We start from the raw sequence: 27,302 nt of genomic DNA on the forward strand, positions 1-27,302 counted from the left end.
TGATGTATCCACATTTTTTATTGAACTTTACCAAACTCAGCATGGGCCAAGGCACTCAACTGATTTTACTTTTGCTGAAATTAATCTAAAGACATTAGAGATGTTTGTTCTGAGACTACAACCTACTATTACTGGCCGATGGCTAGCTGAAAGCTGTTGATCACAAATGTACCAATATCCAGTAGTAATACCATACAAAATGAGCTGAATATGGACTTGAATGCGGTTACTTTTTCCCCTTCTTTTTTAACATTATGACTACATTTCCCACACAAAAGGTCGACAATAACAATAAACATCGACTTCAAACAGTTAAAGAGTACAAAATGTTTTAAATATATTAGATGTTCTATTAGCAACAGCCTTGTTGTCAAGAAAATGTTTGCAAGACTTGACATAGAGGCAGTCTGAAATAACAATTTACTACTGTGTACGAAATGAATGAAGTTTCTGCTAGTGACATCTGGTGTACCTATGGTTGCTATAATGTATTAAATGACTCAAAATGTATATTATTATTTCACGACTCAACTAAGGAACAATAATCAGAGACTAGATGATACTGATTTCTAATCTATTAGCTGTGGGTTGTTGAATGGGAGAAGCAGTGTGACAGAAGCATGCACAAACATACAAAGGTCATTTCAGAAAATCCAGCATGTCATCCCAGTAGTTAGCTTAGTTTCTGTTGTGATTTTGTCATATGTAGACATATACAGACAGAATAGTACATTTATTAATGTGTGTAGAGATTTTTATCTCATCTGTACAGTTGGGGTGTAGATCAGTGTCTCTTATCCAGTATGTGTCAGTACAGTTTAATTTTTTTGTATTTGTTTATTTATTGTTGTTGGCCTAAAAGTAGCCAGATTTAGCCTTACAAAAAACAACACCTATCAAACGTGAATTTCTAAGTTGTCTACATTGTCCAAAAGCCACATTATGTGAATTCAGTGAAATGCTGTTTTACATGTGATAAACCATTTGATGGTATGTGAATTTATCATTTTTGAAACAGTGTTGCACATGTAATATTAAATGTATATTTTAGTTATGATGAAGTTATTTTGAAGTTTAGTTATCATACATTTTACATGTGAGTTACACAGAAATCACTGGTGGACGGTATGATGAATTCACATTGGCTTTTTTGTAAGGCTAAATATTTTATAACAAGTCTAAATAATGTAAGTTTTAAATTGTAGAGTGTGACATCCCCTCCTCCAAAAAGCCTCCCAAAAATACTGAGGACATTATCTCTGTCATCAGTGGTAGCTACAGCCCTGATTTGTAGCTATTTCAAAGATGCTACTTTTTTGTTTTAATCTTGTCATTTATCACAGATGGAATAAATATTTTTTTTTGTGTGTGCCAGATGCTTCCATTCCTATTTAGCTAAGTATCTGAAATAGGCTAAATAACAAACCAGTGAGCCACATTTTGTTGCTTCCAAGTCTTGCTGTCCCTTTTTAAATCCTCTACAGTATCTTAAAGTCACCCAAATACCTCTTTACATGCAGTTCAGACACACAGACAGATACTGTAGCCAGACAGATGCCTGAAGATAGTAGAATTCTACCGTATTGGACTGTATTACTGAACATCATTAGAAAATAGAGAAAATAACTTAAAAGTACATATTATACTAACTCTACAAATGTTACAAACCTCAACAAAAGTTCATTTATGTGACAGGAGGATGGAATAATAAAAACAAAGATCGCCATCCCGGCATCCTGGTGTGAGGAGGCAGGTGAGCCAGCCAGTTGCCGGTCAGAGTTCAAACTTGGGTGGCTAGGAGGGGAGCATGGGCAGGAAATGAGTAGAAGGGTGCCTTCGACGAGCCTTGTGACCTCGCCGTGGCTTCCCCCGGCCGTTCAGCGAAACAAACATCTGCCTGCCGCCGTGCTTCCAGCGGAGTGAGGCATATGTGTTGTAGCCGTTCTCCTCAATGCGCTCCTTGAACTTGCAGCTCGGGTTGTACTTCACCTGCGATCAGAGGGAGGAAGACAGAGACCTTGAGGAGGTTACAACAGACGCGTATTTTGCTAATGGCTGACTGCTATTCCTGCTGTGCGATGCTAGGCCAGCTTCCAAGAAGTGCACAAAGGTTAATGTCTGCTGTTGCAGTGAAATATTTTCCAGGTGTTTGTAGTTGATGGGGTGAGTTTTTCATCATAAAGTATTTAGCTAGTTTGTCTTTCTATGACCACAATGGAAGATTTTAGTCTAGAATTAAAGGGTTTGGTTCACCCAAATTTCAACAAAAAACTATATCTCACTCATCCCTTACCCCTTGTGGTGTCTATAGCCATGCAGATAGTTTGGGGGTTTTGAGATATCCACCTCTGAAGCTTATTTTTTCAACCCAAAGCCTATGTCAGTGGAATTTCATTTGTGCTGCTCACAGCTTTGAAATAATATATCTTTCCAGAAACAATGTTCTGGTTACTCGCAAGAATCTACAGGCCTCACAGTTAAGTTTTCATTGGGACCGATCTCTGAAAACTGATCGCTGACTGAAACTGATCACAATGGGGCCTGTGAAATATCCTGAGTAACTGGGGCATTGTTACTTAAAAGAAGCAAATAAGCTTTTGAATGTCCTTCTCTATTGGTTTCAGTACCACAAACAAAGCTTAAAACCGCCCAAATACCTTGCAATTCCGCACATAAAGCAATTGATAACAAAGTTATAAAAAAAACAACCTTTTCAATCAACATCAACACTAAATTACATTATCTGTGAAGGTATTTCAACAGTCAGCAAAGCCACTTTTCCATGGGTGGCTGCCATTTCTTATAATTTAGTCAAAGAGTCTTGAAAGATATTGTAGTGACAAGAGGTTCTGCTACATTCCCTTTTCCAGATCGTTATCATGCTGCCATAATGAGCCCCTGTCTGTGATAAAATCAGGATAGTATGAGCCTGGCGTGATTCACCTGCCTTTTTTTTTATTATGGGTCGTTTCAGAGTTTAGGAGGGGCCTGGGTCTTCAGATCTGTTTATGTCCTGTTTACTGTGTTAGCTTGTTGAAGGGACTTGTCTTATCGCTGCTGCCGAGTGATTGCGTGTCCCTGATTTCTCCTTTTCCAAGTTGTAAATACATGAGCTAGACACCACACACCTCAAATATGAAGTGTGGCTGATTTTAACAAAGCGAGGTGATAACCTTTGAAAGCTTGCTGTTTGAAACAACAATTGGAAGAAGGCACGCAAAGACTTTTAAAGGAGCCCAGCTGGTTCTTTGTCATTGCTGGTTGCGTTTCTCTTCTCTGCTATCTATTTTGACAGTGAAATAAGCCAACTTAGGCTGCAGGTATCGTCAACCATGGCCCAGGTGTACAGCCATGATTGATTTTAACACTGACCTTTTATGGACTTTCCAGCAGAAGATTCCTGACATTTCCCTTTTACTTCAGCAGAATCAAACATGTTTGGGTAGGCACTCATTTGAGACCCCTATACATATAAACCTCCCCTACCCTCTCTACCCTCTTTCCCTTCCCAGCCCTCCCATCTTGACCTCCAGAAACAATGTCGCCAGGTAGTATACGCACCGATCCAAAGAGCGTGCCTTTCTTGGACATAGCTAAGTACAGCCCGGTGCTGACAGATTTGATGGCAACAACTCCCACACTGACAGATCGGATTTCCATCAGGCCTGGAAAATAAAAGAGGGAACAAGAGTCTGGGTTAGAAACATCAGGCTTTGGGAGTTTCCCCATCAAAAGCCACTCTATCATTAGCTATTAGGATACCAGACAGCCATATGCTCTGGGGAGAGAGAGCCAAAGACAAGAGAAAAAAAACACACTCATACACAGGACACACACAACGGCCTGAGAGAGCTTCCTTTGTGGGAAGACCAGGGGTGCTTGGGGCATTTAGAACAACAGGTTAAAGTTTGTTAGTATCCAAAAAGGTGGGGAATTATTATTATTATTTTCTCATAGAAGCTTAATTGAACAACTGTCCCTATGCACTCCAGTCACAGTTTCACTACATAATATTTGGACACACACATACACAGTGTCTAAGCCTGCACAGTGTCATTCTGACTTGCTGCTTCCATCCATTTGAACCTCCTGACTCCAGATGTGACACTCCATCCTGATGATGCCCAGTGTTGTTTACTGAGGGACATAAAACCCTTGTCTGCTGGCCACTTAAGCAACCTCTCCAACTCACTTCACCCCATGAAAAAGCTGGCAAGCTGGTGAGCTAATTGTTTCCTCTGGGCACTGATTGCAAACAAGTCCCATGTGTTCACTCTTGTTCTGGTTTTTGTCTGCATGCAAAAATAAAGGCACACACCCATTGTCATGTCTACTGCAGGGAGCTGTTTTGGAGATGACCTGAGGGCTTACCACAGGGCCCTGAAAGGCAGCTAATTGCTGGAGATGAATCTCTCAATTTTTCTGCCTTTTTTGCATACTTACACAGAAAGCACCCTGATGTGGTCCACTATCTGAGCATGAAATCTTATTTTTACACCCTTGAAAACCAAGTCTGTGCCAAGAGAGAAACATGTAATGTTGTTGCTCAAAGGCTAGGCACTGCTGGATATTAGTGAAAAAGGATTGTTGGCTTTGGACAGATACTGTAAACATAGCACCAGATCAAGGTGGTGAAGGACAAGGTGACCCAAAGCTGGTAGGAAATGAAGGAGTCATAAAAGCAGCAGCGGCCTGGCCACCCAAATGACCAACACTCAGCTGTTTCGGTACAACTGCAAGTCTTGTACAGGGTAGTAACTGAGTTCCTGAGCTGTCTCGCTGGTTAAACCCATCCAGCAATGAAAAATAAACGCTCACAGCGGGAGGTTCGCAGGTGCAACTCCTGCTGCACTGTAGTTGGGTTTTTTTTAACCTATTTATTTGTGCAAATCCAGATTTTGTTTGGAAGGAACAGTAAAGCTGAACTTGGCCCACAGGTTTGACTTAATATGTTTTTGGATTAAATAATGAGTTACATATTTGTTTAAGACCAGACTTTAAGGGATAGGTGCACATTTTTACAAGTTTATCTGAATATACAAGTCCTCCGAAATGCCCTCTAGCGCGACACATAGAAGAAGTTTCTGATTTGATGCCTGTCTCAATAGTACATTGTCTGTGCTTTCCAAAACTGTTACAAATCAAAATTTAGTTTTATCATGTGACAATGACTTTGGTAAAGACCATGGTTCAGGTCAAAATAAGCACTTAGTAAATGAAAAATGAATTTATGGTATGGGGGCTAGGTTGTCATGATTACAATTATAAACACTAGGTTACCGCTTGGGAAGGGTCTTGCTTAATAAACAAAAAATGGTGACTGTTGGATGGAAATGGGACACGAACATCGTTTTGTTGACCCATCCATTTATCCCGACCTCCTTCCTCTGCAGTCACCTGACTTCCTCCATTACTCCTGTCATAATTACTACTGCCACTAGAGGGCTTTGTCATTTGAATTCTAAAAGGACTGACGCTGTTAGACTACTTAGTTTCTAGCACAATGATGCCAAGAGTTTCGCCCATATCTAATACCGTTAAGAAAGGATCTCTTTACAGTACAATATTTAGAGCAAACAAAAACTGTTTCAATGTACATTTGGGCAACAGCATAATACATAATCACATATTCTGATAGCACGCAAAGAAGCTACTAATTAACTTATCTCTACATGACGGCTGCTAAGATCATCAGACTACTGTTGCTGGTTTCAAAGAGCATATCCGAAGGGCCCCAAAAAACACACATCTGCTGCCTCCATCACTCTAAAAACGCAACAATCACAACCTTTTTTCTTTTCAGTTCTGAACATCACCAGTCATGCTTAACCAGTGAGGTCATCTACTTTAGGCAGGGACACAAAGAAGTACAAAGAGTAAAAAAGGAGGGGAGAAAAGATGAGGAAGGTAAACAAACACAAACTCCTGTTGAGTGTCTTTGTTCTCTGACAGGACCGTGTAAATGAAGCCCTCTCTCCGCTCGCCACAGCTGCAGGGAAGGAGGGAATGCCTCAGACGAGTCCATCCAGGTATCAGCCCAGCTGCACCCCCATCATTGCATTGCCTCTGATCCTCTCAGGAAACATTAACACTTTGATGGCAGCCTCCTCTTTACGAGCTGTATTTACAAACAACGGGTGCGCTACGGTGGCACCTGGAGCGTGCAAGGGGCTCATAAGCAATTAGCTGAGGCTCGACTGGTGATTGGAGCACTGCAAGGATTTATGGGGGATTAGTCCAGGCCAATGAAAACCGCTGGTGCCTGAAAGTGGTGCCAGCAGTAATTGCCATTATTTGCTGGTTTGAGTTCCAGGCACAGTAGGTGTGTTGGAAGGATGTTTGTCACATCTGAGACATGAAGAGTTGGCCATGAACAGTAAAATGTCAGGTTTGACAACATTTAGTACTAGAAAACAGACTTAAATAAATATAATTCTGGTGTAAGAGTTGTTAATGTACAAAAAAATTGAAGTAAAATTAAAGGAGACTACTAATATTAGAAAAGCAATAATTGCATAAGGCAATAAAAGTCATGTCTATAGCACATTAAATATTTTAACTTTCTCTCTTCCGGTCTCTGATATCTACATGTCATTTCATTCATACATGTTGGTGTAGCACCCAGCAGACACAAAAGATCTGAGCACATGAAATGGGGATTTCACATTGTCTGGAGGAATCACTTGGACTCTGGACGCTTGACCACACATCTATAAAGACCAGTTAGATCCATATAACTCACAGTCCCCCCTTTGAAAAGTCACTCCATTGTGTTCAAAGCCTGAGAAATCAGAGTGAGGTATTTCAAGCTATTAGAGGGGTTTCCTAACTGCTGAAATCCAAAGGTCATTTTACTGGAAGGAAGGCTGTATGCTGAGTTTTAGCCTCAAAACTGCATTGTAATATTGATAAAGTTTTGTAGAAATATACATGTTTGACTGAAACTGTTACATTATAAAGGTCTGTTAAAGGTTAAAAGCTGTACAGAGACTAGATTAATGGTGGTTCTTGAGAAATCCTAAAGCAATTTATTAAAATTGGAAATCATGACTTCTTAGCCCCTTGCAAACCAAGGGGCTAATCATGTTGGATATATAGGCCTGTCTCTGAATATATCTAACATTTTGAAATGCTCTCTTTAACAAACCCTGTTTTGTAACACATGCTCCAGTGTAAATTAAGAAATGTTAAGAAAACCACAAAAATGGGCAGGAATAGATAAGTTTTCTCTAATAAAAGTATCCTTATTCTAGTATAATAACTGACACTATTGAGAGAAAATTTAAGGATTTTGAATTTATGAACAATTTTCATTCAAGAAATGTTTCAGATCTTTTGAACAATATCACAATTAGAAATAAGAGAGAGAAATAATGGAGACAAATGAACTCTTTGTTCCTGAGTTGCATTGGAAACTGAAGGTCACTCCTGCTTCGTGTTCAGCTGAGCAAGTATCAACTGATGGCCCTATTGAGCCTTTGAAAACGGTACGTTTGGCTTCCCACTTGCAATTGGCAAGATCTCTTAACCTTTGACATGTTTTGGCTGGGACTGTCAATAAGCTCAAGCTGCCATTACAAGCAAATCCTGCACTATACATGTCTAGTCAACTGTGGACTTGCCATTTATTTCTCCTCTATGGGATTTTTAAAAGCATAGAAAAAGTCTTTTACCCAGTCTTTTTTTTACTCTTTCTTTTCTTTCCGTCCCCCATTTTTTGGACGTTAGCCCATCGTCAGATCATTCAAGCCTTTTCTGACTTTGAAAAAAAAGCAGAAAGGAAAGAGAGAGACACTCTCACGGGGTTCCCTTTTGTCAGACTCATGGTATGGGGGAGGAGGATGGAGTGAGTACAGGGTGAAGGTGCTGGTTATAAGACTGGGGTTTCGGTGATGGGGGCAGGCACTTCCAATGGCTGCCCCCCTCTCCACCCCCCATAAGTCTTTGTTACTCACCTGAGAGGTGAAGAGCTAGACAAGATCTTATTAATGACCAAGCATTTGAATGGGACTCTGCAAAGTGTGGCAAAATGGCTCCTTTCATCACAAATTTTAAAGCAGAAAATAGTGAAAGACTGAGCAAAGAGAGAGTGAGAAAAAGATTTTTCTGCTCCTTTCCTCCTGTCTTCTTTTTGTTCCTTTTGCCAGGTCTTTAATTTCTTGGGTTGCCCCCTTGAGCAGCCCTCCATGGCTCAGTGCTCGACCAGAGCAGAGCCTGGGAATCTTGGAGTTCCCGCTGTGCTCCTGCTCTTGATTGACATACCTTTTCAATTATTTCACAGTTTGCTTGCTTTTTAAATGAAGAGGGCCCTGTTGTTTTTTTTCCTTCTGCCCTCCTTTTCAAAACACAAGCTTTTCATGTCGGGTCTGGGCTGCCGGGCCTAATGGCTGTGACCAGCACCTTTGATCTGCCATGACCCCCTCGAAGGGTCTGGTACTGGGCGAAACAGCCGCCTGTGAGTATCAGAACAGACAAAGGCAGCATCACTCACTATTGCTTTAAACACCTTGAAAGATTACCATGAGAACAGGCGCTCTAGTGGAAGCCATCCCAGGTGGTGTGATATGGACATTAACCCTTAAATGTACAGTAGAATGCCAACCAATGATTATTCAAGGACTTGTGGAGAAGGATGGTTTTGTTTGCTTTATTCCAGAGAGAAATGTGTAAACGTGTAACCTGCACACAGTTTATGATGATGTCGTTTGACATCTCCCTGTGGGTTGCACTGTCCCTCCAATAAAAACCTCCCTCTCAGATGTCCTTCATCTTTCTTTCCTAGTCCCACTAAAGGCCTGAGTGTGCTCCCAACAAGTGATTGTCGGACGTGCTTGGCAGCCAAAGAAACATGCCCTTTTATTTCATAGATCATAAAGCACAATCGTGACATTGATTTGGGGCAGAGGCCATTGTTTATGCCTTGATAACATAATGTGTAGCGACAATTGGGCAATGATTATGGCCCTCCGCACGTGGTGATGGACCAAATTTAAGGCAAGTGGTGTGTCAACACAACAATCACTGCTTCTCTGTTGGTGGCTCTAAGGGTGAACAGGGCGCATGATTAGTGATCTGCCTTCACTTCTAAACATGCTCTGTCTGAAAGATACATAATCAATAAAATAATTTCATTTATTAACTGCGTACCTATGTTAAATTCCTAATTCTCTGTGTGAATAAAAGAAAAATCCAAAAACCTATTGATTGGTAGCTGACAGATGAAGGAATGTCTTGTCAGCAGGCTCATATAGTAACAGTTATCAATACACAGCGAACAATACACTGATATCTCTACTGTCCGGCACATGACACTGGGTCAGTGATGATCTCATTGAGATGAGTGGTGGACATGAAAGTTGATCTTCAATTTGCTGGGGAATCGTACTGAACAGACGGAAGGATAATTTACAGGCAACACTATGTGCTGGACTTCAGTAGTTTGCAGTATTATTGTGTATTCCACTCTCTTACAAAGAGGATATACAATTATTTTAAGCAGCCTTGCCATGTTTGTAGGTAAAGGTAAACTCAATTTGTTTTAATAGTCAACATAGTGACAGGTGACCTTCCTGTACTTTTAGGTGTTATGACTGGGACTAACTATAGCACCACTTGAGAGCAAAGATTTGATTTCTATGTTTTCAGAACGTATATGGATGGTCCTTTTGCATATTTAACTACATGTCTTTTTCATCACATTCACCTTGAGCACATCCTGTCTGGTCAGGACAGGTCAGATCAGAGAGGCACAGACAGGAACAGAACTGATCAGACTCTAGATCAGCTGAAACAAGAGCATGGAGTCAAATCACAAGACACAAACACAAACACAAAAGACACCCAAACTGAGTGAAAGGCAACGGTAAACATGGTCTCCTGATGAACCATGACTTCAGCAGATGACTGAGGATTTCTCCTGGTAAAGTACTTTATCAACCAAACTTTTTACCCCTGGGACAAATCCACTACATGCACACAGCCCTTGATTGGCTATTTCCAAAGCTGAGGGGGTTTCTATGAGTTTAGATAGTGAAAACAGTGTATATTGTGATGTACGATCCGGTGCAAATAATTATACTGACTAATTACTGATTGGGAACTAATATATATATTAAATGGGCAAATCTACAACTCAGGTGATTTAGAAAATATAATCCTTTAAACAAGTGAAGTATATTATATTTTCCTCTTTACTTCTCAAGTTGAGTAATATCACCTTTGTGCTCCTTCTACCAGCATGCACCAGGCGCCACTTCCTCTCTTGCAACCAGCCTTTGACAATTACTTGAGTTGGGTCCTCGCCAGGATGATGTCAGTGCAATGGACATCTTTAAATTGGAGGGGTTTTAAATAACGAGTAAAATCACAGCAATGATGTTGCTTTTTTTTTTTGAAAAACCTTAAGATTTCCACATTGGGGATCACAAAGCATCAGTGAATCAAATAGTACTACAGAAAATCATGTGTCACAGGCAGAAACTTCTGAGCATAGAGCACTTTTGGTCACACCCCAGTGAGTGAAGCAGGTACTTCTGCTTTTAAAGGCAGAAGTACCTGCTTTGACATGACTGATTTGAGTGCCACAATGATTTTCTGCCCTTAATCATAAGCAACACATAATCATTTATTTATGTGTTCTTCTTTGATTGTGCTCAGACTTTCCAGGCATTTAAGCACCAGTTAGAAGCACTTACATATTTTTATGAACTATTTTCCAGAACTGTTGTGCCAAGGCTCAGTGCAATTCAAATTCTGTGTTGCTATACTAAAAAATTGTCGTGACCATCATTCTTCTTACATCATTATCCACATTTTACTTTTATAAAACTGAAAATTTTCACCAACAAAATTTCCACAGCAGTTGGTTCGGATTTTGGATGTTTTTTAAGAGGTTTCAGTCCATTTGAAACAATTTGGTTAAATTCAGGGGAAGCTATTTTATGGTCTTCATTCTGAGGTTTTCTCCTAAATTGGTTAAAGTTGAGGGTTTGCTCAGGATTTCCCTTTCATTAATGTAAAAACACCCTGGTTGAGTCACTACCCATAATGTTTCATACACATATAGTGATTAAATTATGACATTTATTTTTGTTTGAATAAGTGTGATCGGGGCTCAAAATACATATGATGCAATGCCCTTGCTGGTTTAATGGACCAACCAGCCCTGGACAGCAATAAAAAATGTACAGTCTCTTTAACAGGAGCTGTGACCGCCACTCTGAGAGCTCTACTGTTCCATAGGATTGTACATTGGTGTGTGTTGTGTGTGTGTGCTATGTGTAATCTTATGTCTGTTTGTGAGCAGCCCTCTGTTACAGGGCAGAATAGCTGTTGGTAGACAGGCAGAAAACTGGACCATGTCTTTCTTTCCTTCATCCTGTCTTCCATCTGCCAGCTTGCTTTTCACTTCTTTTTACTTCTCCTCTGTCGTACCTCTTTGGTCTCTCTGTCTCAGTATGGTTCATTCCTTGCCTGGGTCACCATAGACTGTATTTAAGAAGTGGGCGTAGTCATTGTGATGTCACCCGTTGGTTTGTGGACTGCGGTGTTGAAGCCTCGAGTTTGGCTGATAGGGGGCAGTCATGTTGAGTTTTTGCAACCAGCGGCACCAGCCGTGACCATATTTGACGAGACCGTGGAGCTAACAGCCGTGTGTGGAGCTAGCTAGCTTGCTTAGCTAGGTGCATCTGTAATTCACCTTAACCGTCATTTTCACATGGCTGACAATGTTGTCTAGTGAACACCAGGCAAAAAAATTTACTCACCAGAGAAAGTGAACAGCCAACTCCTAATAACCTTTTTCAACAGCGCTGGTTAAATTTACACAGTGCCGTGGGTCCGAGTCACTCTAGCCTAAATGACAGGTCGCCATGGTAACGACTTGTCAATCACAGATAATCCCGCCCTGAAGCATGCCCTCTGCTCTATGGTCTATTTTCTTCTAAATGGGACCATAATTTACCGAATGAACATCATGTTGTATTGAAGAAGACATGAAACTAGGAATTGAGACCATAAACTCATTAGGAAATTGTTTACTGACGGAATTATTCAGGTGAGGAGTAGGGTCATTTTACCAGTATTTCTAATGGAACCAGACTTCTTTTTGCAACCAGAAGATTCTCCCCCTGCTGGCCGTTCAATAGAATGTAGGTTTAAGGGACTTCTGCATTGGATTCACTTCTCAGACTGGAAGTTCCCACCTGGTCACCCTTCCTCTCCCTCCTTACCGGCCTGTCTGCCCCGGGTCTCTGGACATGATTCATACCTATTAACTTGCACAGGACTGGGATGATTTATTCATCCCATCCCGACCTTTGAGGTATGTCTGCAGGGCTGAACTGATCACACGTACACACACACATAAGAACATAAAAGTCTGAGACGCACAAAACAGCCTGTAGTTAAAAAATGTCAAGTTTTTGCCACTTTATACAACAAGGTATTAAGAATAAGAAAAACTAGGTAAGAAATCTCCAGCATACAAATAAATAAAATGAGCTCAACAGCCCTCACCGTGATTGTGCACCACATGCTAGTCAAAGCAACACATTCTAGCCAACATGCCAAGTGACTTGGCCCTGAGATCTGATTCTCTTCCTCAAATGAGCTCAGACTGTCTGGAAGTCTGAATAGTGTTTCTTTTGCCTAATTTAGCTCTGAATTCCTGGACTGTGGAATCCTTCAAATCAGCTCATGTTTGATTTGATCAAATAAAATTTAAAAAGTACATAATTAAAGTAACAGCAAAGGAAATAAGAAACAGGACCATTTTTGCACCCCCTATTTTCCTTCTTACACATTTGAACTTTCACAGATCCCAACATGCTGTCACTCTCGCATGTCTGTTGGTCTGCATGTTTGTGTGTGTTTCCTGTGAGTACATTCCCCTGCATGTGGCCCACCCCATCAAAAAAACAATGACGATGGATAGAAAGGACAGGAAGAAAGGAGAGAAAAGACTGGCAGAGGGCTGGTCTTCCCTGCCCACATATCGCTTGCTGTTCCCACATTCCATTAAAATCTCTGGAGGGATGAGAGTGAAGATGAGACTGATAACATTATTTTTCTCCTGTCTTTTTTTTATGAGGGCCAGTTCCTTTTGTTCAGCAACGGTATTATTATTATTATTATTATTATTATTATTATTATTATTATTATTATTATTATTATTATTATTATTATTATTATTATTATCATAGAGGTTAATGTATGGCATTATTCATGGACTGTTTTGCTTTAGCAAGACCTTTTTTAAGCATCTAACATCACATCAAACCATTCTCTCTTTATTTCTGCTCTTCTTGCAGCTCTGCCATGAAGATCTACCTTAGCAAAAATTACAAGAGGAATCTGGAAACCATTTGAAGTGCACTCTCTCAAAGTTGTGCGCAGACTGGTCTTTAGTCTGTGCCCCTGTGCCTGCCAGACTGAGCCACTGAGGGAGGTGTAAAGCAGAGACAATCTACTTTTCTACCAGTCCGGGGTCCTAGTTTTTTTGAGCCTGTGAACAAGCCACATGGTGGTGATCTGCTGAAAGCTGACTCCCACACTCCCTCGGCCCCAGCCCCGGCCGCAAGGGGTGACATTCTCTCACACACAATCCAGAAGCTGGTCCTCTTTCAGGAATCGCACTCGGCCTTGTTACCCCCACCCATTCATACGGTGCTGCTGGGAGAAGTACTCCAGGGATTAGCCCAGCCAGCTTTCAAAGGCCATTAGAGCAAATTACAGGTATCCCGTTACCAGTGTGCTGGGACAGGCCAGGTGAGGGGCGCAGAGGCCAGGCGGGAGAGCAGGGGTCAGCTTGGGACAAAAAGACAAGGCCACCCTGGGCCCCACTCTATCGGAGTGTCTCCCTGGCTCCGCAAACTGGTAGGCCTGCATCTATGAATGGCTCACTTGATGGGACCTCAGAGACATTGTCTCACCACCGTAACTTTAGCCTTTTTTTCTTAGTAAATCCCCACCCACCCCCACAACTCACTCTCCCCACCCTGGTTTTGTTGCCTTTCGATTGATGTGGGCATGATTTTGCCCAGCACACAAAACAGCTATAAACATGAGAAAAATTCAGTCAAATATGACACTGACAGACTGTCATGTTGGCCGGATGACCTTAATGCTGCACTCAGTCATGTTCTGACTACACTATCAGCATGAACCACACAAAAAGCTCTGCCTAGGGCCAAAGATTTCATTTGAATTACATTAACCATTTCTACTTTAAATTGTAATGGCAACCACACAACCATTTATGTGTGTTCTGTCAATGTATCAGTATGCTGCAGGCATCATGAGACTGATGCTGTAGATAACGTTGTGGAGATGGCCACCGGGAGTTCCGCATCCTGCCATTTTCTCTAGACTACCCGCACAAACACACACACACTCTCGCCCTGCACACACATGCCTCTCGGCCACTTGTGCCGGCCACACTCACACAAATACACACACACATGCCTCAACCAATCCCAACCAGTGGATGACAATCTAGTGGAGGAGTTGCGGAAGTGTTTCATTAGCCAATTACCGCTAGTAGATAAAGCCTACGTTCCCACAGTCCGCAAGGCCCGGGGTCAAATGTGACCAATTACCCTCCATCCCCTCACAGGACAGATTAGTCTGTCTGATTTATCCCTAGACAGACTGACCCAATACTCTAGAATCACCACCCACAGCTGCATCTGTGGAAGTGTGTGGAGAGGCAGATAGTTGTATGTGTGTTGTGATAAACTAAGTGTTAGTACAAAGAATAAGTTAAAGTTAATTGAATAACAATGACAAAACGCATAGAAAATGTCAGTTTGCTGGGTCTAAAATTCTGGCAGTACTGGAATCTCTTCTTCTGCACACACACGCCCCATCAAACAGTGTTTAGTGTATCTGCTTGTCCTGTCAGCACACACTCCATGGTAAGTATAGCACTGAACACTAACATCCTTGGACAGGCTAAGTTGTGATTGCGTATAATGGAACATCAATCAGTTCATTAGGCATCTTCAGGATGCTGAATTAGAGGGCAAAGACCCTCCGCTGATCAAACCCCAAGTTTAAAAGCATAGTGAGAGCAAGCCAGCCAGAAAAGGTAACACTAGAGGACAACCTGAGGGGGTGGGCAAGTGGTGGGGTGGAGTTCTGCTGTAGTGAGGTTGAGGGATGGCAGAGGTGAAAAAGGTTAACGAAGCCCACAGCGTGCTCGTCTGTGCCTGTGTGGTACTGAGGGGCCGCAATCTTACTGACCAAGAGGCCTTTTCTTTAATCAAGGAGGGCAGACTGCCTCCAAATCATGCATCACATCCGTAACAAGCGAACAGCAAGCTATCAAGGGCTACACAGATAGTTATGAGCAGATCTGCCCGCTGAGAGCTTTGTGACTCACGGCTTCTGCAGTTTCCTGCACTTTAGTACCCTGGGAGGGGCAGCTGGGATTGCGGGATCCACATTAGACTGAGGTCATTCCCCAGTGCCACTAAATTGCAGTAAGCTGGTGTGTTGCATCTGTGGCTGGTTTGGTTGGCTGTCCAAGCCAGACTCAGCCACCCTGAGTGGAAACATAATCAGGATGAAATAAAGGCCTTGTTTACAGTTTCCTACATTCATCTTCCCTGTGCTTTCAGTTCAAAACTCGCAGTTGTTGAAGAGCATCCACATCTGATCCTAACCAGTGTTCCCTGTCTGTCTTAACCACAGCGAGCGTGTGCCTACACTGGCAAATACACTTTTATTTTTAGATTAGATTAGAGTGAGTTGCAGAAGCTATTATTTTACCTCCCTCTTCAGCAAAATTCATTTAGATGAATGTACTCAACTCATCTTTTTTGTACTCTTTCAAAAACCTAAAACACAAGAGCAAATGTGCGACAAATGGATTGAACTTGTCTTTATACGCTCAACTGAAGTTGCAAACGTTAGCATGTCCAGCTAACTAGCTACTTACAGTAGCCAAACTCATGGCTAATTCCCAGACTGACTGTTGTGTGTATAGTATCAGTTGAGCGTGACTGTATTAATAACTTTTTTAATTCCGTATAACAGAATTTAATGAGTTTGTAGCTCTCAACAGCAGTCTGAAAACCCATCAAATCCAAGTTAGTTTGGAGAGTACTGCCAACTATAAGTGTGTGCATGTGTGGCTCAGGTGTGCATGCAGCGAGGTTCCAGTCAGTGAGCACCAGGACACAGAATATTCTCTCTGGCCCGAGCCTGCCCCGTATTTACATTATTAAAATGAGATGGGCATACAGGGAGGTGACAGAAGGCACAGGAGTGAAATCAGGGCCCTGTCAAAGCTGTCACTTGCTCCACTGGCCAAAGGGCCCTGACCCCAATCCTATCCACTGCAGGGGAGGAGCGGGGGAAATGGAGACAGCAGGAGAGAGAGAGATGATAGGTGGAATGGCGCAGGCAGATAAAAAGAATAGAAACAAGAGGATGATAGGGAAAAATATGTGTATATAAATATATATATGAAGATAAATGCGTTCGCAGAGGCAGAGGGTTCACGTCCAAGCAGCTTCTACCTGTGTGAAGATGTGGTGAAAACCAGGTGTGTTTCACTTGAATCTAGATGTTTTCTGCCTTTTCAGTTATGGATGACTGCAGGCTATAAGCAGCAGAAAGACTTCTACTCTAACTGCAACCTTTTCTTCCCGAGTGATTAATAAATAGATACAAAAGTGCCATAGATGAATGGTATGTTTTTACATCCACTTTCTCATTCTCTGAGAAACTCTAAAGCTGCATTCAGGACAAAGATCTTGGTGTCCAAAGATCAAGGAGTGGCTTGACGTATGGTGTGGACTGTACTGTCCTGCTTCACATATATCACTGCAATGCTTTGTGCCACCCTCTGTGTTCTAATGAGGAGCATGGCCTTTCAGACGGGAAAAACTCCCGTGTGTGCAAGCTTGCACATGTCAGCGTGCGTGCAAACACACACACACACACACACACACACACACACACACACACAGACGCATGCATGTCTGAACTGAGTGCAAGGTAAGGTCTGGTTCATATTAGCCATTAGGGAAAGGAAATGCACATCTTTTTCAGTTTAGGGTCCACTTCATGCTCCTGCAATGGCACAAGTATAAACACAGGACCATGCATTCTAAATGTACACACACATTCAAAGAGCCCTGACACGATACTCACATCCTGCTGGTGTTTAGTGAAATGGCCTCAGAGATAAAAAACAGGTACGGGTGGATGTGTGTAATGCAGTTCAGAGAAGACGCTGTATGGTGTCAACCTGTTGGTATGCACAGACCTGCACCAGAGACGCTGTTTTTAGCCATCCACATTTGCATTAATTATCCAACTTGTACTTTCAGGAAACGCATTTACAGCGCGGTTATTCGGTCCAGACAGGGACTTCTCTGCTTCAGTGTTCAAAGCACAACAGCTTTAGCGCAGAGATTGTTAATCTGATAGAACAAAATCTCACATTTGTTTACGTTCATAAAAGTGTCATGTAAGTCCAAATAAAAATATAATCTCGGGTCCGATATGAGTTTGTACCTTGTTCCCACCATATGGTCTGCATTTCTATGTTATGACCCATGTACTAGAATGTGCATGGTCTACAATCCAATGTACTCTACTTTATGAACTACAATTGGAATGCAGAATGGATTTACTTTACAGTCACACTGGGGCTTTAAATTTACAAATTTTAAAATTTCTACACAACTGAGGTTAACACTTGGAACTGATTCTTATCGCTTTTATTCTGCTACAGACATTAATAGTCCCCAAAGGGGATTCTCAGTGTGATGCAGCACCATTTCTCTACAGAGGTGTCATGAGTAAATAGATTCCCGGACACATTTTTATAGCTGTAAACTAGATTTTTCTGACTTGATTACAGATTGTGGTTGTTCTGCTTATGTCAATTCAATTCAAATCAGCTTTATTGGCATGAATGTATAACAACAGTATTGCCAAGGTTACATATAAATTGTGTCTGTATGAGTTGTTTGTGGGAGAGACAATGATTAAAGTCCATTGAAAGTCCACAGAGTTACCATGTGCTCCCATGGCTTACAGCTTTATAGGAAAAAAGGGTGGGGAGCACCAGATTTAGCTGAATATCGCGTATGAGTGAAACTGAGGCGCCTGATTTTACTGCCTCTTATTGCTTCCTTTATGATTCTAAACCAAACAAGGAGGCATGTCTGTCCTTAGGGCAACAGGTGCATTACATTCCTGCTATTATTGCTTCCTAGTCCCGGACTCCTTGTGATTTTAGGTTAAATTTGAACACCTTTAAACTCCTGTAGCTTTAGCCAGTCAGCCGTAGCTGCATTTATGGATGCCAAGTTGTTTCTTTTTTCCCCCCCTGTCTACAGCAGGGGTTCTCTTTCAGCTTCTTTATTCCTGGGCCAGTGGTTAAACGCCTTCCAAGACATGATGTCTGGGCCGGGAGGTGAGAGGCTTTATTGGAAGGGTCAAAACAAAACCATTAATCTGTCTCAATCTATCTAAGGTTGAGGCAAGACCTGTCTCCCCTGACTCAATGGGCTGATTACATCAGCGCATGTGTGTGTGCATGTGCAGGGTCCGAGATGTGAGTGGCGGCTGCTCCTTGGTGAGAACTTCCCTTGGCGAATGATTTAAAGCATGTGGTGCAGCATGAGTAAGAGTAGCTGACCAACTGCTCCCACCTGATCTAATAAATACTCATTTTACACCTTTCACGAAAAAAGCACACACAGTAATAACAGTGCTAATGTGTTCTCATTGAGGAAAAGGCCAAACTCTTCACTCCCATTTTAAAAACTAACTGCCTGGTTTTGACCATGTTCAATGTTGCTTTGCCATACTGTTATTAATTCTGGCTCATTACAATGATGTAGAAAACAGCTAAATCATTGAGGGAGTAGCTTTTGGATGGCAACAGATAGTCTACTCATGGGGAAAAGATGGAAAATAGAAGCAAGTACAATGGTTATTTTTTTCTGACCAGAGTCAGACCAAAATCTTGCTCTATTACACTCCTTAATCATTTTCTGATCACACTATTTCTTTATTAAAGTATATAGAAAATGATATACTTGAACCTAGTATGCAGTGTCATTCTCTGGTTTTAAGAAGCTATTCAGAACATCAGTGCAAACATCTTTTATCAATGGCTTTAAGCTCCAAGTAACTGGTTACTGGCAGTGTGAGTCTTCTCTTTTGTGTTCCCTTCACACCCACAGGATGCCCAGAACTGTGAGATGTTATAAAGGAATTGGCTGCTGGAGCCAAAGTCAGACTCTATAAACCTGCTGATGAACTCAGTAAATCCCAGTGAGGAGCCGAAGCCAGACTGCTAAAGGTTGTTAGCTACTAATTGCTACATTTCTAGAGCCCATTCACGATATCAAACCCTGGTGGCAGAAACCAGGGGTGCTTGGCTAATTAGGGTGACACTGACACTCTTGTCCTGTAATGTTCCCAGGACAGTGATAGTGTGTGTGTGTGTGTGTGTGTGTGTGTGTGTGTGTGTGAGAGAGAGAGAGAGAGATTTAACATGCATGTCCAACATGCAAGCGTGTGCCAGTGATGTTTTATTTAGCTTTTGGCCTCTTAACACCAGGAACAGTTGGCAAAGGGTCGATTTTCATTTGTCTCCCACAGACTGAGACTATGCATTGTCTTTATTGGGGGAGATAATAAATGCATGATTCGTGGGATTTTACCCTCTCGTTGGCCACGAATCCCCTCTCAGTTGAAACGACACCCAGAGGAAACCTTACATAATGCCTAATGAGCAACGGGAAAAGCTCCAGCACTCTTCTAGCCTTTAATTTCCACCTCAATGCTGAGCAGAGCACGCCCCGGCCCTTCTCCTAGCCTCATTAACATGTGTATTCTCCCGATTCAAAACACCAAAGCACTTCCTTCGGCCAGGTGCTTCCCTCTTTAGCCCCTCCAGCCCCGGTGCTGTTGATCCAGTCACACATCCCTGTCTGAGATCTACCAGAACAAATGGTGAGTCATGGTGAGGATGTAGAATGGCCAGAACAGAATAAACTTTCTTACACCTTTAAAATGGCAGACAGCGCAGAACAGACATTTTGTAATGTCTGTTGCTTTAGCATGTACATACATGCCATTGTCCCGATATTGCAGCCTAGATAACACGAGGTAATGATGGAGAATGGTACTGTTTTCAAGTTTGTTTTTTTTTTATTATATTAAAATGTTGAGTATTTAACAAGAGCTGAAACTGTTCAGGAGTGGCACATGATGATACTTTCATTTAAAACAACATCAGTACAAGGAAGCAGTATTTCCTCTTACACTTAGCAAGTTTTATATGTAGATGCAAGAAAAGAAACTGCATCAGCTAAAAATTCACACCCAATAACTGCCAAGTGGAAATCTTTTTACTAACCCTGGCTGAATGAAATAACTGAAAAAAACCCATAACATTTGCTTGTTAATATATGAACCATTTAGAGAAAGAAGGTAAGGTAAGAAGTAAAATGATATGGTTGAAATATGGTTGATGAAACAGTTGACCTGATACTTAATTAAGGTGCTTTTCAGTTTCAAATTTCACAAAAACAACACAATCTCACCTCAATATACATTAAATGACTGACCAAATTTGTTCCGTTCGGTTAGCATGAGCTGACAGTTCCTCATTCAAAATGTATTAATATGAATACTACTTTTGCATTTATACATGCATTTCTGCATGTATAAATTAATACAAAATACAAAAAGAAAAATAGATTGGAATTCCATTTTACTTTGTTTGCCCAATTAAAAGCTGTCATTTGTTGAAGATATGTTACAGCTAGTGACACTAGAGTGGCTTCCTGTTTGCACTATTTATTACTTTTGATTTGACAGATCGATAAATGATTGGTGTTAAAGTTTTAAACTAACTAGTACTCATTGAGAGCCTTCAAAGGACTTTACTCACTACTTATATATTTATCAATATATTATGCAACCCAGTCCTGTTATTTTTCTAAAAAAAAATTCGTTGTTCAACCTATAATAGTGTGGCAATGAAAACTAGTTGTGAACACAATACTGACATATATTGACTTTAAAATTGATATTACAAACTTAGGTAACAGCTTCTTATTCACACATACAGGAGTCACGGAGCACCATTATTTGGAGTTGTGTTTTGGGCCACCTGGTGAATGTAAGTCCAATATTCACTCTCCTTTAGCTCTTTTTTTTTGGTCTCTACCAAAATCTGAGGGAAATAGCTGGTTATTTAGCTGCTAAATGCTGCACTATGTTCACCAGCCAGTTGCTAACTGCGTCTGTCTGCTGTTTGGTGCTGAGAAGGTAGTGTGGGTTTTTCGAACCAACAGTAGGTTCATTGCTCAATTGAGCCTTAAATAAAACATGATTATCAAACATGAAGAAGTTTCTGCACAGTATGTAATTTTCGTCAATGTAATGCAGTCTAACTGGTCAAACCTTTTTGGTGGAATTAGTCATCTGTCTGTAGCACTCCTCCTGTCTTTTCATATTTTCAAATTCAACTCAGTCTCTCCTTGGCGAGTGACAGTTTCCCCTGTCTAAAACAAGTTTGAATAATTTCCACAACATATTTCAGTAGGGTGGAAGATTTTCTTCCCATGGGTCCCATCCAAGTCAAATACACTCATGAACTAGGAAAACTCTCACATCAAACAGCAAGATGTTGCACACCAAGGGAAATTTGGTAAACACAACACACCCTGGCTGTGAGAGTTGCACGGCTGTAGAGGCAGAATGGCCGCAGTGACTTCTGCGATTAAATCGACGTGGTGAGGTGACCTTATTTCCTAAGGGTGAATGGGCTGTCACTACCTTGAGGCTGCACAAACGTTTGATGCCTCCAGCCACACACACCCAAAACTTAACAGTCCATCCTTTAAAATGGGATGAAAAAATTGAAACATAAAAATATATGCTGTGCGACATGACAAAACAAACACGTACGAATCCGAAAAACAAAACAGAAACTGGCTTGTAATTAAACCAAAAAGACAGTTTGCCTTCATGAATTAATTGATTTTTACTTAGAAGGAGCACTTTTCCCCCCTGTACTCTAGCGTCTATTCCATGCTACTCTACTTAGCTTTATGATTTGCTGTTGTAATTGATCATGAAACGGTTGCTGGGCGTGCCCACACAGCTGTTGCGCTGTAGCACTGTCTAATTAGTAGGCTGTGACCCAGGACAGGATATGATGCGTACCTGCCTTTGGAGCTTTTGTAAACACTTGGGTGTGTTTTTCCCCTCAGTCCTTCGCTGCTTTGCCATAGGTCAAGTGAAAAACATGTCAAGGCCCTCCCCTTTAGTGCCTCAAAGTACTGTACTTTGTCTCTTTTTGTGGCAACTTCAACAAGTTATTTTTAGAAAGTTCAATGATCAAGTTGTTTGTAATTATAGGTGGATCTATATTTAGAGCGTGTGGTTTCACAGGCTGCAGTCAGATAATAGTTGAGTCATTTATCTGGTCTGATTTTTTTTTTATCTCTCTAGTTTGATTAACAAATGCATTGGCCCTGTAAGCTTACAACATGCTTGATCCTGATAACAAACTTCAGGAACAGATACCTGAAACTTCAGGGTGTTCGAGTGTATGGTTGTGTATATTTCCGCATGTGGGCTCATAAAGCAGGACATTCTTCACATCACAGTTTGGAGATGGAACGGATACACATTCAGCTTGCCCTGTCTGTTGCTGATAAAAGTTTTGAATTTCAGCACTCAAAGGATATGTATCTATCTCTTATCTGTCCTTAAGTAACATCCGGTAGAGCAGTTAAATTACTTCTGTACAATATATTTGCATGTCATACTAATAGCTACTAAATACTAAAACGCAAGACTGATAAACAAAAATGCATTTATTTCCAATGTGTGTTTTTCATTTTTCTCTTTCTCCCTTCGGTCCGTTCCAGCTCTCTCATCCTTTCAACCTTCCATCCCTCTAAGTCAGTCTGTCTTCCCTCAGCTGTTCCGTGCCCCTGCTCCACTGGGATTGATACAATATTTTCCAACCTCAATTAGCAGAGAGCCTGTTGACTAATTCCAACTGTTTTTGCACCTGAGAGGGAGTTGGGAGTTGAGACTGGAAAAACTGAGTGGGGTGGAGGTGAGGGCCGGGGCCTGGGTGTAGCAGGCAGAGCTGTCGGGGCAATATAGCTGTGTCGACAAGAGTGTAAGGGCAACACAGAGGACAGAGGAGGGATCGGCCAGACAGCTGGGCAGGACTTGTGGAAGCTCCATATCAGGATCAGGACAGTCCTGAGCTCAGCCATTGTCAATAAAGCTATGCATGACACAAAACAATGAAATAATGTTCAAATTATAATACAAGCCCAAACAGTACTGTGTCTCCAACATTGTGTACGTCTGTATTTGTTTCTAAAAAGAAATGTGTCCACTTTCCTGTGTGACACTTATGCTGATGTTAAACTCGTTAAATATGTACACTTCCTGCCACTCTAATCTATAGCATGGCCACTGTATCAGTATCAAGACACTGTCTGGGTCAAGAGGCTTTAGGTGTGATTGAAAGCCTCCCTGTGTGATGCCTGTGTAGCCTCACACAGAAACAGATTCCAGATCTGCCCCTATTGTGAGGCGCAACCACAAACTGACCACAACTTCTACATGACCACTGGTTTGGCGCTGTGCTCAGCTCAGGGTGCAGGTACACACCCTCGCTCTGGGTGAGAAAGAACCGTTCTTTCCACCAAAGGAAATGAGAGGATGATGGCTAAAGTGTATGAGGACATTACATTTAAGGGAACTGCACTTTTTCATTGAGAGCTACTGCAGCCACGGCATTAAGCATTAATTACATGAGTATGGCAGGAAAATGCCTATATTTCACAATCATGAGACATAACTTTTTGCTACTTTCCAAAGATTCTGAACACTTGTTTCAGTTCAAACTCCCTCATGTTGTCCCAAGTGGTATTGCTACTACACTTCCAGCATGACCTCTGAAGTGTCAAATTCAAGCAAAGTTTGGGAGTAATATTTTATTATGATAGCTGATATATATTACCATTAATATGGGAGAATAATGTCCCAACTTGGAAAAGCCCACAGGCCCAAATTTAACGCAGTAATAATTCATCTCAACTTGAATTTCTACCAGTGTGTGAGGTTTTAAAAGATTCTGCCAGGTGACTAATCCCGACAGGTTCACAAATGTCATCCAGGCTGCAGCTTGGAGCTTAGTGAAACAGTGGCAACAGACTGACTGGCCTATTAACTGGATGCAGCAGCCCCCCCGCCCCCCCCCAGCCCCCCCGCCCCCCCCCAGCCCCCCAGTAGCCCTATGGAAAAACTCTGACTCACCCACTTGTATAAAAAAACATTAACGACCAAATACATAAATATTACCATCAAAGGAATAAACGTCTATAAGGGCTATCCAGTCAGTCAGCCGGTGACTAATGGAGAGGGTCAGATCATGACTAGAGTCGGCTCATCTGACCTGGTCAAGCATCTGAAAGACACCCATTGATGGACCCATGCACACACTGAAGAGGCACGGCCGTTGTATGAACAGCCTCTTCTCAGGTGTCCCTGAACCACAGTTTAGGTACAGACTACAGGCTTTCCAACAGAATAACCTATGTGGGTCAATCTGGATCTGAATCCTAAATATAGCGATCACTTTGAGAAGTGTTGTCCAGTCTGAGCAGGTGCTAGGAGGCATGAAATGGGGTGCACGGGAGAGCCACAATCATAGGAGACTCTAAAGAAAGATTTACAGTAGTGAGCACAATTGTCCGGAAAATTGATGCCAAACAGTAATTTGGTCATTAAAGAAAGCCCAAATACCAATGAAACGTTTCAACTGAAGCTTTTTCCTCAGCACTTCAAATCTGACGTCGAACTGCAGTCTCATTATTTAAGACCAATCAAACTGTGAACATGAATGCATGTTTACATTTGTTGAAGGAATGTGTTTCCGTACACACCTGTTACTTAAAACTGAGACGATTTCATCACAGTTTTGAAGAGTTAACCCCCAGTGAAACTGAAGCGTTTTCTTTTCCCCAAGCCACAGTTTGCATTGCCAACTGATGCTCAATGTCTCTCCTCAAGTCAGCTTTCTTGAGCCGGCTGTCCCATGAGGAGCCTAAATCCACACGAGGGTATTCCCTTCTTACCTAGTAACGCGTCTCTCTCTGCTCTAAACACAACACAAATAGCTCAGCTGTGATAGAACCATGGGATATTCCTATGAACTGCTATAAAAGTGAACAGATAAGAAAGTCCAGCCATAAAAATAAATGTGAGAAGCTCACAGGTCATCCTGTCCTCACTGTGACACCCAACACACATTTAAGATACAGAACTTAGATGCTCTCTGGCTGTGCCAGTTACTTACTGTCTGCGTAGTTTTTCCGCCGAGTACCATCCACCTTGCCTGTTTTGTCAATGCAGAGGAAGAACTTGTTGGCAGAATAAAGTCGCCGTAGTCGGACGTCGCCCTCTAGGTGATTGTAACTGCGAGTGTGCCTTTCCAACGTCCATGAACAGTTGATGCCACTCGCCAGCACCTGAAGGGGTTCATGCCCTACCCCAGGAGGACAGGCCCCTGTGGCCGTGCCAGCGGTGACCAGGAGCAGGGTGAAGCATGCCAGGCAAAGGGAGGCTGCACTGGGCAGGGGGAGAGGTCGCCCAGCAGAGGCTGCAGTAGTGGTGGTACCAAGGGCAGGTTCAGGACAGAGATGAGCTACGGTTGGCGTCCATCTGCACATGGTGGGTCAGACTCCCAAGGTGCACCTTGTGCAAGCTGTAGGCATGCTGATGATTGGGAGATGTCCCAGTGGAGGGATGACAAGAGGGTGGGGGTCCTGAAGTGAGAAGGGAGGGAAATGGCACTCACAGCAAATCCTGGATGTCACAGATGACCAGTCTCCACTTTGGGCTGACAGCAGGCCTTCCTACAGCAACAAGCTTGTCAGAGTTTCTCCAGTTGTCATCTTCAGTCTTGTTTTTGATTCTATTTGTCCAAGTGCTGTAATTTTATGAATCCACCTTTGAAAGTTCCTCTTTAGTGTCGCTCCTTGTTTCCCTGTTTCTCCTCCTCCTTGGACTGAGGTCTTCTTTCCCGTACCACAGATAAAGTCCTGGGATGTATGAGGATGTGCATGTGTGTGTGTGAGTGTGTGTGTGTGTGTGTGTGTGTGTGAGTGAGTGTATGTGTGGGGATATGTGTGTTTTTGTGAGTTGAAGAATGTATGTGTGTGTGTGCACCTTGCGATGCTCTACTCTTTCCAGCTGAATAGAAACAAGGTGCCTGTCTGAGCTGCTGACCCGTGGCTGAGACGGAGTTGAATAAGGGTTGGTGACTGACTCTGTGAGTGTGTTTGTGTGTGTGTGTGTGTGTGTGTGTGTATGAGTGTGTGATACTGAGAGAAAGAGAGGGAGTGAGCAAGTGAGTGAGTATGGGAGGGAGAGACGGTGTGTGTTTGCGACAGAGAGAAAGAGAGGCAGTGAGAGTGTGTCTGTATGTGTCAGAGTGAGCGGCAGTCAGCGAGTGTGTCAGCTAGCACGGGGCAGTGAAGCAGTAAGTGAACAGCCTCACGCTCTGCTGTGCGCAGTCAGTCAGTCAGTCAGTCAGTTAGTCAGTCAGTCAGTCAGTCAGTCAGTCCTCTCTACTGTGGAGGCACTGGCTGAGTTGTCTTGCATTTTATCCTGGGCAGGGCCAGCATCTAGGGGGTTGAAAGGAGGAGGGGGGGGGGGGGCAGTGACGGGGAGGTGGGGCTTCCACACTCATTCATAACCATTTCAAACAAATGAGAAAGCCTGCATCAAGCACTGTCCCCTTCCTATTCTCTTTCAGAAAAGTTTGTTCTGTGAGAAACAAGTCATATGTTCTTGACCTGAGAATTTTACCATCCTCTCTCGTTCTTCTTTTCTTTTCTTTTTTTGGTTACAGACACCTGGAAAGACTTACATCTCCTTCCGATCCCATGACCTCTGCTGTCTCCCCTCGACGTGAACAGTGAAGCATTCTGTAACACGGTCAAATCAGCTCCATTACAGTCCAGTGAACCAGCTAGGAGAGCATTTTTTTTTTTGACACCTTCGCTCCCTTTTCTTCTCTCTGGCCACATGGGGCAAATTAAGGGAGCCTTTCCTCTTTTTTTCTCCTTTTTTATGGCTGCTGGTTTGAATCATCAAGCAGTTGCAAACACAGAGCAGGTTGCAGGAGTGTCGGCAGAGTTAGTCCAGATGAAGCCTTAGAGACTTTCTGATCACGTGTGTTAATATTTCAATGAAACACCCTCTCTGATCTTTGCTGTTTTATTTGG

At 42.3% G+C, this 27,302-nt stretch overlaps 1 protein-coding gene across 1 annotated transcript; it reads right to left on the reverse strand.

Moving 5' to 3' along the window:
* On the reverse strand, positions 1 to 26,631 carry fgf22 (fibroblast growth factor 22). Its single transcript, XM_038716229.1, has 3 exons — positions 25,370 to 26,631; positions 3,562 to 3,665; positions 1 to 1,989 (listed from the first exon to the last, which is right to left on the reverse strand). Exons 1-3 carry the CDS (start codon positions 25,740 to 25,742, stop codon positions 1,795 to 1,797), a joined length of 672 nt encoding a protein of 223 aa, XP_038572157.1. The 5' UTR covers positions 25,743 to 26,631; the 3' UTR covers positions 1 to 1,794.
* Positions 26,632 to 27,302: the final 671 nt, after the last annotated feature.

This window comes from Micropterus salmoides, unplaced genomic scaffold (genome assembly GCF_014851395.1).
Source record: "Micropterus salmoides isolate LMB-PRFRI ecotype aquatic unplaced genomic scaffold, ASM1485139v1 Ms_hic_scaffold_13, whole genome shotgun sequence".
Taxonomy (NCBI): Eukaryota; Metazoa; Chordata; class Actinopteri; order Centrarchiformes; family Centrarchidae; genus Micropterus; species Micropterus salmoides.

What these genes read in the sequence shown, in the direction of transcription:
- fgf22 (XM_038716229.1), bottom strand. Translation starts at nt 25,742, where the DNA reads ATGTGCAGATGGACGCCAACCGTAGCTCATCTCTGTCCTGAACCTGCC. An exon ending in GCGGAAAAACTACGCAGACA is followed by an intron (nt 3,666 to 25,369) that starts GTAAGTAACTGG and finishes TTTATTTTCCAG; the next exon opens with GCCTGATGGAAATCCGATCT. An exon ending in AAGGCACGCTCTTTGGATCG is followed by an intron (nt 1,990 to 3,561) that starts GTGCGTATACTA and finishes CTCTGATCGCAG; the next exon opens with GTGAAGTACAACCCGAGCTG.